Source organism: Diprion similis, chromosome 4 (assembly GCF_021155765.1).
Source record: "Diprion similis isolate iyDipSimi1 chromosome 4, iyDipSimi1.1, whole genome shotgun sequence".
Lineage (NCBI taxonomy): Eukaryota > Metazoa > Arthropoda > Insecta > Hymenoptera > Diprionidae > Diprion > Diprion similis.
In genome coordinates this window covers 24,990,513-25,002,850 of record NC_060108.1, presented here as the reverse complement: position 1 = coordinate 25,002,850, position 12,338 = coordinate 24,990,513, and the positions used below count along the sequence as shown (strand labels likewise).

Here is a 12,338-nt window from a genome sequence, read left to right as displayed (position 1 = left end):
CACTTCTTCGGCAGTGAGCAGAGCATCATCTGACCAGAAGGTGAGTGTGCATGGACCGCGGCTTCGTCGTTGCTCCTGTACTCTTTACTCATAGCAAAGAGGTCAACGGCACCTAGACCGCGGAGTAGGTTTGTTTTGAACCGACATCTCCGTCTCATCCCCTTATCCTCGGATTACATTAGACGCAGGTCCCTCGAGAGATGTGCATTCATTCCGAGAAACTCGTCCTCTGTGACTTTTCCATCTTGCCGTCCGGGCGCCAACGCCTCGGCTCATCTACCGATGCTCGTTTCCATTAGCCAGTGTTTGCTCAGCTCGAACGGCAGTGTCTAGGTACTTTGCGGGGACAACATCATCATGTATGTCTCAGGCTGTTCCTGGATACACCAGAAAAACGAAAATCGGGTCATCGTGACAAGGGCAAAGAGTCAGGAGACAACCTCTTACACCTTGGAAGGTTGGAGTTACAATTACCCTATAGTGATGCGCTGAACCGCTCGCGGGTTCGAGGGCCGCGGTACTGGCCGTCCTGAGAGATGAGCGAAGGAGAATGGATTCAGCCGTCAGTCACTCACTCGCAGACCGCGAGAGAATCACAATGCAGAGTTCTCCTGCCACCCATCCCTACCCTCCCCCTCCCCCCGCCACCCTCGTTTCGCCTCGTCCACCCATCCGTTCGTCCGTCTATCCGTCCATCCATCCGTCCGTCTACCGTTAGGTGCCGTCAGTCTCTTCGTCTGCCTCCTGTCACGCTTCCCTTCCAACAATCTCGCATCAGAAATTCATCACGCCTTCCCTCTCGTCTTTTATCACTCTCTCACTCACGCTTGTTCACCGATCACTCTCCGTCTCTCGCCGCCGCCCTCAACGCCTTTCTTTTGTTCCTCACCACCCATCCGTCCCTCGCAGTTATTATACAGTCATTTTTTTTACTCGTCTTATGGCGGCTGGTGGATGGACCAGACGACAAATCTCCCACCGCATCACCATCAGGTTCAATGGAGAAAAACTAAAACACATTGTAGACATACGGCAGGTGGTCACGAGAACAGATAGGCGATGCGTGATTTTAGCATGGTCGACATGCTAGGCGATGGGGACACAGAGCGTGACTACGACTCTGAGAGACACGGGGGAAGCGACGAGGAGGTGGTGTAGTTAGAGATATCGGACAGCATTCGTGCATGCAGCATCTCGACAGGGAAAAAATCAGCTACAGCATAAAGAAACACTGTGTATATGTGGCGAAGTAGAAGAGACTGGAAAGGCAGAAAAGGTTAGCGATAAGACTAATTATTGTTGTGGGAGCAGAGCCGGTACGGGACGGACATACACCCACCCCGTATGTGGAGAGGTCCGTGCTAATATACCATGTACTGGCGAAGAGGGAAAGGAAGAAGGAGAGAGAAGAAGAGCGGTGAGAGAGACGCCGAGTGAGTCCGAGGACAGAAGGTACGCGTATCGCGGTAGCGCATCTCCCGGAGTGTCAGGACGCCTTGTGCGCCCCGGTACACCACGGGATCTTATTTCTGCTTAAATATCTTCTCGAAGAAGAAGGACCTTGTTAGTGGCCACCAATAGAGGTCTTCGGTGGGACGCGGCGAGTATGTGTGTAAGAGAGAGAGAGGGAGACGAGCAGTAGCCGCTTTTGCATTTGCACCGGTGCTGGCGGTGGGTTTAACTGCGAGATAAAGGATCGAGAGGATGACGCGGTCTGGAGCAAGCGTCTCCTTGGCGTAATTAAACAGGAAACTGACCCCGGAACTGTAGTGGACTAGGATGTCTTGACGGAGAGCTTTTCCAATTACCCGGATGATCAGCGTCCTCCGGTGAATAATTGGCACTCTGGAGTATTTGTCAGAGGGGCCAGTGTCGGTTCACCGGCTGGCTGGCCCAGCGCACCCTTCAACCGAGAATCTCTTGTCAATTTCAGAAGCTTGGCTTCCAGGCACTACCGAGACCCGAGAGGTACGTGGCCTGCAGTCGCCATCCTCCGATGAAACGGACGTCGATACGGCCGGTTCTCCTGCTGGTCGCAACCGTGTTCGTACGCGTACGCGCCAACCAGCCAACCCAACCTGAGGATGGCAGCGGGCGGGGCTGCCTCCCGGTGGTCCGCCCTGGCTCGCTTGCACTTCTTGCTATCGTTCCCTCGCACCCCGGCCAGCCGGGCGAATGCTCGGGAGGAGACAATGGACAATGGGGACATAAATCTGCGTAATTAGTTGCCGATGCTGGAACGGATCAATGTGCGATCTCCTAGTCTCTCCCCCTTCATCTTACCAGGGAACAAACGATTCTTGGTTGGTCGGATCGCCGGCCAGAGGACGGTGCAGCCCCCGCCCGCTCGGTCAATGCTGAAGACGACACTCCCTGTCCTCGGAGGGAATCGCTGGACCAAGATGGCGGATCGAACGATGGCTGTGTCCTCCGTGTCCGGGAGCAGGTCGCCGGTACTATTCGCTGATTATTTACACCCCGCACCTGTCTGCGACCTCTTTCTTTCTTCTTCTCTTTCTTGCTCGGAGACCGTATCTACATATCCCATAACCTGGCGGAGTCGCACCATTCGCGTTGATCCTGATCTTAGCCGAGCTCCCATCGTGAAAACATGATAAATTGAAAAGAACCGGCGATAATGACGTTTATCTGGACTTGTTTTTACAAAGGATGTATGAGAATCAATGATCTTGTTGTCATTAATTACTCATGATTTGCTTGGGCTGATATCGCATAAGCATTTTGTCCGGATAACCTTCGGACACTCTTATTCGTTTCATAGCAACGTGATCATTATTAATACGGATAGTTTTGTTATACCCAGAACAAAAGTGAGGAATCGAAACAGTAAGGTTATCAGTGCTAGGTTCGTTGACGCAGTGCGATTCGCACCTTTCTCCGTCGTCAGATGCATCGTGGAATGCTAATTTTGCTGGATCCTCGTGAGAAGCACCCGACCTCTACACCTATATTGTTAGTGCACAAAGAGATAATAGCGTTACTCGCAAAGACAGAATCTTGAATGTGAATGTTCAATTGTACAACGATAACATCCCGCCTGAAACAGCAATGATTTGATTAAAATTCATAATGTCGATGACGGAAGAGTCCTGGCTGCCACAATGGTTTTGTCTTCGGTTCTCCCCCTCGGTCCTCCACGCTCAATCCTTAGTCTCCTAACTTGCTCTTCGACCGGCACACCACTCTGCAGCGTCGTGAGCGTCGACAGTCGCGGGGAGCTAGACGTCGTTTGCTGCCTCTCCGCGAAGGCTGATAAATGAACCGATAGCAGACATTGTACCACCTGGACCTTTATATCATTCTCATTCCTTCCCAGCTGTATACCACTTGCATCGTTCTACGCCTCGTCATCTCGTTGCTTGCTTCGAGAAGAAGGTAGACGGTGGAAAGGAGCCGCCGTTCCGCCAACCATCTGCACTCTCAAGTCTCCAGAGCCCAGACTCAACTGGCTGATAAACCCATCCCACATGATGCAGAGTCCTATTCCTTCATGCGTTGTGAGTGAACCTGGCCAGCGTCGAGTCATCTTGGAAGTCGTTTCTGCGAGCGTCGCTTGTCGCAAGTAATTAGCGAGATACCCGGAGGGTTCTAATTACCTACCCACCGTTGCGCTTCTTCAGCCCTTTAGCTGGAAACGAAGCCCTGGAAGTCTAAAACTGCGAATTATGCTAATAGTGCCGAAAGCAGCCTCCTGAGCCGGGGCTAAACGGGGGCGAGTGCCGACGCCGCGTCAAAGAAAGCCCAAGAGACAGCCGGGTATTCAATCTCCTCATCAGTCACCTCGCTTGTCAGGCTGCAAGAAGCTTGCGCCCTCTCTTTAACCGCGATAGAGTTTTCCTTCCCTTCGCTTACGAGCTCAAGGACGCGTACTGAACTGCGTAGAACCGCAGAGTCGCCGAGTGACGTGCTATAATCTGTGTCTTCGCCGCGTTTGTTGCATCATTCCACCGACCTGCCAACCCCGAAAGCTTTGGTCTACACCGCACTATTTGTCTGGCTAATCTCGACCCAATCAAGTCTTTAGGTGTAGTAGGTTTATTAACCATGCCGCTGCTGGTGCACGGTTAACCTTTCACCAGATAAGGCAACGCTGCGGTGGCAGATCTTAATCCGCGTCTTATTGCACCAACAAATCAGATAATCTTAGATAAAGTTTTACGAAATAATAAATCGTGTGCAATTTGAAAACACTTCCCTCTCCCTCTCTCTCTCTCCATCGCAGACAAGGAATGAGAGTTTCCAAATTAAATCTTGATTGATTTTCCTCCGGTACCGTTGACGTCCGCTTACGCAACCTGTTTGATTCGTCGTTGATGTATACACATAATGTACAGATACCCACACCGATGTGAACATGCTTTGGATCGATTTCACTGCGGAATTTCGAGCTGGTGTAATTAACATCGTTACAGCTAATTAGATACGGCTCGTATACCGGTAACCACCTACGTATCTTGTTGGTGGATAATTAAACGCGTGCTAACGTTGTAATAGAACAACTTGCGCCGAGTTCTACTTCAGACTCCGTTCCGATTGCTTGTAATCTTTCGCGAGGTCTGTAACCAGAGTCAGCCAGCCGGCACGGATGGTTGAACGCAATTGAAGGGTATGATCCAGCATAAATGTATAATAATGCCAGAGTTGGTATCGTGCTGCGTTGATGATTCGTCCGTACCCTCGACCTCGACAGTCACTCTGATCGCCGACAATGCTTACGAAGTGACGTGTGTTTGATCCAAACTGTATCTCTTGTTTCAGGGGAGGACGGCGTGGAGGGATCTGGTCCAGGCACGGACCTCCAGGGCGAGGAGGGCGACTGCGCTGATGAAGACGGCCCCGTGAGTCCCAGCGACCGGGGCTGCGGTGTTCCAGCCAATAAAGAAGACGAGGAAGGCTCGCCTTCAGAGGAAGACGACGAAGACGAACCACCGACTTCCACTCCACCCCCTGCTGCGTCACCATTGAGGTCCACGCGGCTTAATTCCGCAGGACTGAGAGACACCGGACCCCTCGACAGGTCAGTAAATCTTTAATTCTTATGCTCATCGTCAAATTTCATATTTCATTTGGTATTGTAACGTGGAAATTGACGCGGGTCGAACGCCGAAAGAGTGCCTGAAGAACGAAAAATTCTTCCTAGTGTCGCTTCTATGTTTGAAGATCTAGTTCTCTCGCGAATCTTCGACGATTGTAATTAGTGGGTCTAAATCTCGGCATCGGTGCTAGTCGACAGTCGAATCCCATGAGCAGAGAGAGTAAGATGCTTCATTTTTCCCGCAATCTAGCAAGTAGGTAGCCTGTCCTACGGGGGTTTAAACATGGAGCTAGATTGAAGTTTGCGCAGTTAGGCGCGGTTATTCGCAGCGGAGCAAATTCTCGTCGGTCGATAACAAGCGCGATATCAAAGGACGCGGGAGGGTCTTTGAAGTCGGTCGGCTTGCGTCGCGTTACTTTATTGTACCCCCGACAACAAATTAGGCCCTAAGACGCGAGCACACACCGCCGTCCGTTAACGTTGGTGGTGCCTTGAGAGAGTGACGCCGCGTGGCCGCCGCGTTGTTGATACGAGGCAAAGTCACGCGCGCGTGGGGCGGCGGGGGCGGGTGCCGGGGGCTGCGGTTGTTCGTCGTTCCTCGTTTCTCGCTCGGCGCTCGGCAGAGGCGTCGCGACGGTACCACCGCGGCGCACGGCGTCGGTGCTTCAATAGAGATACCGACGCGTGTTGCAGTTCACCATCCCCACCCCCGTCCCCGCCGCCCTCACCCTCGCCCTCGCCCTCGTTCTCGCTCTCGCCCTCGCCTCTTCCCCACTCGAAAGCTTCCCCTGCTTGCGTACGCCGGGAGCCCCTTTCATCAGGCCGCACGCATTCGGCAATTTAGTCAGGACGCAGTTCCGACTCGGCTGTCGACAGGCGTGCGTCGTCGCCCATCCGAAACCCTGAAAGCTTACGTCTCGTGGCCTGGCCTGACCTGGCCCTTGACCCGCGTCTCTTCCGACCAACCACCTTGCGCGTATCGGCTCTGCTACTTCCGCTGTATCCTAACGTACGAAGATTTTCCTCCTCGCTCACAATCAGAACCGGTCAGAGTCTGTTATGCACAGCTAAAGCGTATCAAGGTATCTATATGGACACTCGTACACGTGACCCTCTTCTTTTCAATCAAATTGTATTATAGGTATATCTTTGTACACGTTTGTATGTATGTACAGTATACGCTTATTGATAGTCGGTTTTGTAAACAATTTTCGTGGGAGATCAAACCCTAATTTCATTAGTGTTCACAAGTTCACCACCAATGATCTTTTAGACATCTATTCAACTGATTAATTAAAAAAATTCAACTTTAGTAGATGGTATACAGGATGCACCAAAATATGTACTCGAAAATATTTCGAAAATAACTTTTGCTGTAAAATTATTGCGGAAGAGACCAAGTGGCAATTTGAAGCAAATAAATTTAAGCCGCTTCGTGTAGCTCAGAAATGCAATTCTACTCTCTTCAAATCACATCGTCAGCTCTTATGCAATTTACATTCTGCGATACGATATCAGGCTATGTCTTAACTTTTATCGGAAATTAATGATCGTTTCAAATTACGTTGAGTAACGAAAGCTTCAGTATTTGGATTTTTTTTCGATCGGATCGAACACCTTGTGCATAGTTCTCTCATTTCAGCCGTGCTCGCTGAACCTGTTCATAGTGAACCAGACAATTGATCTCCCCAATTCTTCTCTTCCATTAATTTTCTTTCCAAGTATAAGTGATTTATAAGAATCACTTGGAGTCAGGAACTGCTGATACCTTGAATTCGTAAAGGATCGCGATATCTCGATTTGGACTTCTCTTTTCCTCTGTTCAGTTTGAGGAATTACATCGAGACGTATGAACTCTATCGAACACGCGACAATATAGTGAATTATCTGTTTCAGGGATCCAATGAGTCCCCGCTGCCCGTCGCGAGAATCGCGGGAATCGTCCGGTCCAACAGCCGGAAGTCCTCCCCTCCCACCGCGTAGCAGCGCAAGTCCGGTTAGTCCTACCGGCATAGTTCCGCTACCACTGGGAGCTCATCCCCTGTTACCACCGCATTCGGCAGCGGTGATGGCCGCCTACATCCAGCAGACCCACCAGCGGCTTCTCCTGGGACACTCGCCGCTGTCCCGAGGTTCGGTCTCGCCTCTGGTCTCGTCGTCCTGTTCCCCACCAGCGGCAACCCCGGGCCTCCTAGTGTCGCCGAACAGTGGAGGCGACTTGTCTCCATCTGCGACAACGCTACCAGCAGTGCTGGATTTCAGCACCAGAAAAGCGTCCTCGACGGAGGAAGAAGAGGACGACACCGCCCTGAACCTCAGCAAACCGCCAACTCCGTCTTCCTCGTCAGAGACGAATAACGGGCCTCTGGATCTCTCGGTTCCGAGCCGGAAGCGACCGGGACCGGAAGACTCGCCGCCGCCACCGCCGCGGAAGTCATCAAGGTTGGCGTCGACAACGAGTCACCAAGAGCCATACGGACGTCCCGTGGTATCCCCGTGGACGTCGCCGGTGGTGGCGTCTCACTTTCCGTACTTCGCTGCCGCCGTGGCAGCGGCAACTAGTCAGCAACAGCTATCGCCTAAGGCCTCGGGGGGCGTGGATCACCAGCTTTGGAACGGCAAGATGAAGCCGCCCGCGGCACTCGAGAAGCCCTACCAACCGAGCGACGCGACCAAAGCGCTCGAGAAGATGAGCGAACTGAGCAAACTCGGCGGCGACGACCTCTACCGACCGGGAAGCGGGAATTCCGGATCCGGAAACACCGTAACCGGCTCGAGCAGTCGGCACAGCGCGTGGCAGTCCCACTGGCTGAACAAGGGTGCCGAGCAAGCCAAGGACGTTCTCAAGTGCGTTTGGTGCAAGCAGAGCTTTCCCACCCTCGCGGCGATGTCGACGCACATGAAGGAGGCCAAGCACTGCGGCGTCAACATGCCGGTTCCTCCGCCACCCTCGGCTCTCCACCAGCAGCAACAGCCTCCCCAGATGCCGAGCATTCAGGCACCCCAACACCAGCCTCAAACTTCAACCAGCGCGAGCAGCGGGACGCCGAGCAGCAAGCAGAGTCCTTCGGAGTTGAACCTTTTGATAAAGGAGACGATGCCGTTGCCGAGGAAACTGGTCAGAGGCCAGGATGTGTGGCTTGGAAAAGGAGCGGAGCAAACGCGGCAGATATTGAAGTGCATGTGGTGCGGTCAGAGCTTCCGTTCCCTTGCCGAAATGACCTCGCACATGCAGCAGACCCAGCACTACACCAACATCATATCTCAGGAGCAGATAATCTCGTGGAAATCATCGGACGAGAACAAGGGTGGTGGTACCGGTGGCGGAGGTGGGGGTGGAGCTGGGGGTGGCCCACCGACGGGTGGAAGTAGCGGGCACCCTGGTGGCGGGGGACCGGGTTCCGGAGCGACGAGCAGCCACGTGAGCGCCGTGCTTACCTGCAAGGTTTGCGACCAGGCGTTCAGTTCTCTGAAAGAGCTGAGCAATCACATGGTTAAAAACTCCCACTACAAGGAGCACATAATGCGCTCGATAACGGAGAGCGGTGGCCGACGTCGGCAGACGAGGGAGAAGCGAAAAAAATCACTTCCGGTCAGGAAGCTACTGGAGCTTGAGCGGGCGCAGAACGAATTCAAGAACGGGGATGCGTCAGGGGGGCTCGGTCACACGCTTGGCAAACACGCGGGCAGAATAACGTGCGAAAAGTGCGGTGACAAGATAGAGACGACGATATTCGTCGATCATATTCGTCAGTGCATCGGGGCCGGGGTCGTCGGCATAAGCCAGAGGAACTTCCTGAAGAACGCCCTGATGTCGAACCACGCTCCGCCCCCCAGCGGACCCCCCGAAAGCGGCAGGAAGAGCGTCAACGAGGACGCATCCTCGGTCTCTTCGAGGCATCACCGCTCACCCTCTTCGGCGAGCGACGCGACGACCCCCGGCAAGGAAACACCGACACCGACACCGACGGAAACCTCGAACTCCTCGCCCTCCGTCCTCAACGCGATCGAGAAGCTGATCGAGAAGAGTTTCGACTCGCGGGCGCGGCACGGCGCTTCCGGTCTCCACCATTCCCAGGCCGGAGCTCCGATGGGATCGAGCATCCTGAAGCGCCTTGGCATCGACGAGTCCGTCGACTACATGAAACCCTTGGTCGACCCCCAGTCCATGAACCTGTTGCGGTCCTACCAGCAACAACACTACAACGCAGCGGTGGCCGCGAGGCGGGAGCGAAGCGGAAGTGAATCGAGCTCGATATCGGAACGCGGCAGCGGGCGAACGGACGTTATGACGCCGGAGCGTAGGTCGATGGACCTCTCCGGGGGTCACGAGCGACTCTCCCACCCCCAGCACCACCACCGATCGGCAGTAACACCGGACAAACAGCCACCGCTTCCGGCGCGGCTTCCGCACCCCGAAGAGTCGGGTGACGAGGAGCAGCAACCGGTGATAAAGAAAGAGCCTCGGGAGGATGAGGGCGACGCAACGACCGACGAGAACCTCGAACAGCGTCGGGATCGCGATGTCGTCGTGAAGAAGGAGGTACTCGAGGATCGCGAGGAGGAAGATCACCAACCGGCCTACAACCACCAGCAGCGGGGTAGCCACCACGACCCGACGACCACCGCCACCTCCGCGGAAGACGATCGCACGGCCATGTCACCCCCGGTGAACCCGCCGACCCCGAGACCCAGTTCCGGAGTCGAACAGGTCGCCAGGAGTCCCTGTAGAAACAGCACCAGCAGTCCGACCAGCAGCGATCGCTCCGTAACTCCGCGAGGAACCCCGGACACCAAGACGTCCAGCAGCCTCGGCGCGCTCTCGTCGATGTTCGACAGCCTCTCCGGTGGCGGAGGTGGCGGACCTGGGGGCGGGGGGACGGACGCTCAGGGAAGAAAGACGAGCAGTCACCCTCTAGCAGCGCTTCAGAAACTCTGCGACAAGACTGAGACTCGCGGTTCCAGTTCCGGGGGCTCGAGGAGCGGCGCCGGCACCTCGTCGAGCCACGGTCAAACCGGAAGTGGCGGGGGTGGTGGTAGCGGGGGGAACTCGGGGGGTGGAGCGGGCGGTAATTCGGGGGGTGGAAGCGGCATGGGACAAGCCCCGGGCTCGACGCCCGGTGCGATTCTCGCCTTCAGCTGGGCCTGCAACGACGCCGTCGTAACCGCCGATTCGATAATGAAGTGCGCCTTCTGCGACACGCCGTTTATATCGAAGGGCGCGTACAGGCATCACCTATCCAAGATGCATTTCGTCAAGGACGGCGTCATCCCCGACCCTATGACCGTGGGCCGGTCACCGTCTCAGGTCCAGTCCTCCTCCGGAGGCCCGGGGCATTCCGCCCCCTCGCCACCCTCGCAAAGAAACAAGTCACCCCCGATCCCCCAGCCCAACGGAAGCCCTTCACAGCCGGCCCCCTCGCCCCTCGAGGAAAGTCCCCACTCCAAGTTCCTCAAGTATACGGAGCTCGCGAAACAGCTTTCGAGCAAGTATGTATAGTCCGGGTCGTCCTCCCTTCATCAGGGTTAGAAGAAGAAAAAACAGAACGATACAATTTTCCCTGTACATAGTAGTGTATTTATATGTTAATATAGATATTATGATATCATTATAAATCGTCATTCAAAATTTGTGTTTCTTGTTATTTTTATTTATTTTTTTTTCTTTCTTTCTTCTTTCCCCTTTGTTTCCTCATTTCACGATTAATACACTACGCGATACGTACTCTAGTACTGTGCCGTAATCGTGTTATAATAAGCTGCTACGCTGAACAAGGCGATGAAAATGGAAAGAATAGATAGCCTTCATTTCCTCTTCAACGCTTCGCAAGATCGTTATGTTGTTATTACTGTAACATCATTATTACGATTATGATTTTCGTTTTTCCTCGTCAGCGATCGCACAGCCATGCGGCCAATTAAACACGCGCTACACACACACCCACACACAGGCACGCTAATCATTATCATACATGGCGCTGTGTTAAACTGTAAATTTGTATAATTTTACCATCGGTGCTTCGTGTGCTCCGCACGTCCTCCTTCGTGTTCACTCCTAGCTCTCCTGAATTTTCTCTCGATTGGCCGAGAGACGTGAACTAAGTTAGTGATAGATAGATGTTTCTGTAACTTGCCATTTTCATTTTTATATCTTAAATATTTTCATTCTTTCATTTCCATTAAACTTACTTTTGTGCAAAGGAACGGAGGACGGCGCGGAAATCGCGGTGTGCCTCATACTGTCATTCCTAAAAGACCGCCGCGACCGTTAAAACTCTCGGTTGCGGTCTTAGGCCGAAATTTCTAACGCGCGTGCGATTCCGAGTCTCGTGCGTTGGTATGTAATAAACAGAGTATAAGTATATATATATAGGTACCTCGACGTATTTGACATACACATACGTATATCGTATATAATATGTATGGAGAAGGAGAGAAAGAGAGGAATAGCGATAATAGCCGGAAGTGAGTACGAGAGGAGAGACAATGTGCGGATGATGTCAAGGAACATAAGGTTAATTAATTATTGTGATGCCACCATATCTCGCGGCACTGCTGAGTCCGGGGACTCGGCACGCCAAGTTTGTGATTTTATAATAATTCTTAAGAAGGTTAACGATAAAGTAATTAACTAATTGATTAAATAAATAATTAAATGAATAAATCGACAAGTAGTCGCTTGCCAATCGTCGCGTCGGTCCTTCGGGCGGCGATCGGTCGTCAGCATGTATACCCCTCCCCTCCCTTCCTTCCTCCCGACCCAATATTATTGATATAAGATTACGATTATCAATTTAAGGCGTAGTTTCTATAGGATAGGCTAGGGTAGAGTCTCTTGTAAAGGAATCTCTTTGTTGATACTTATATATATAAAATATACTATAATATAACAGCGCTATCATCGAGTAAATAACCATTTACTGCAGGATGCCAGTGTGTACTGTGTATACATACATATATAATATACATATACATATAGGTGCACCATATACCATACATAAATAGACGTACGTACGTAACCTTGCGCGTTGCGCGTACGCGTTTAAAATATTGTGTAATAACATAAAGCGTTCTATACATACACACATACATATATATATATATATATATATGTTATGATAAAAATCGGTTACGACGAAACTGTGTGAGAGGGAAAGTGAAAAGGCAAGAGAATGATACTTGAACGAAAAGCCACAGAAAAAAAATCAAAACAAACAACAACGCCCACTGATTAAAAGTAAAAGATGTAATAAAACGGGAATGCACGCGAGTGTGCAATATT

General features: G+C 52.3%; 1 protein-coding gene across 5 annotated transcripts in view; it reads left to right on the top strand.

Annotated features, from left to right (window-relative positions):
* The window catches only part of LOC124405298 (protein tiptop), a 113,414-nt gene extending 102,823 nt beyond the window's left edge, over positions 1 to 10,591 (top strand). For all 5 annotated transcript variants that reach the window (XM_046880095.1, XM_046880094.1, XM_046880096.1 and 2 more), the window contains exons 3-4: positions 4,780 to 5,038; positions 6,953 to 10,591. In XM_046880095.1, the coding sequence (XP_046736051.1) occupies positions 4,780 to 5,038; positions 6,953 to 10,556 (3,863 nt within the window). In that variant the 3' untranslated portion in view covers positions 10,557 to 10,591. The remainder of the gene's footprint in view (positions 1 to 4,779; positions 5,039 to 6,952) is intronic.
* Positions 10,592 to 12,338: the final 1,747 nt, after the last annotated feature.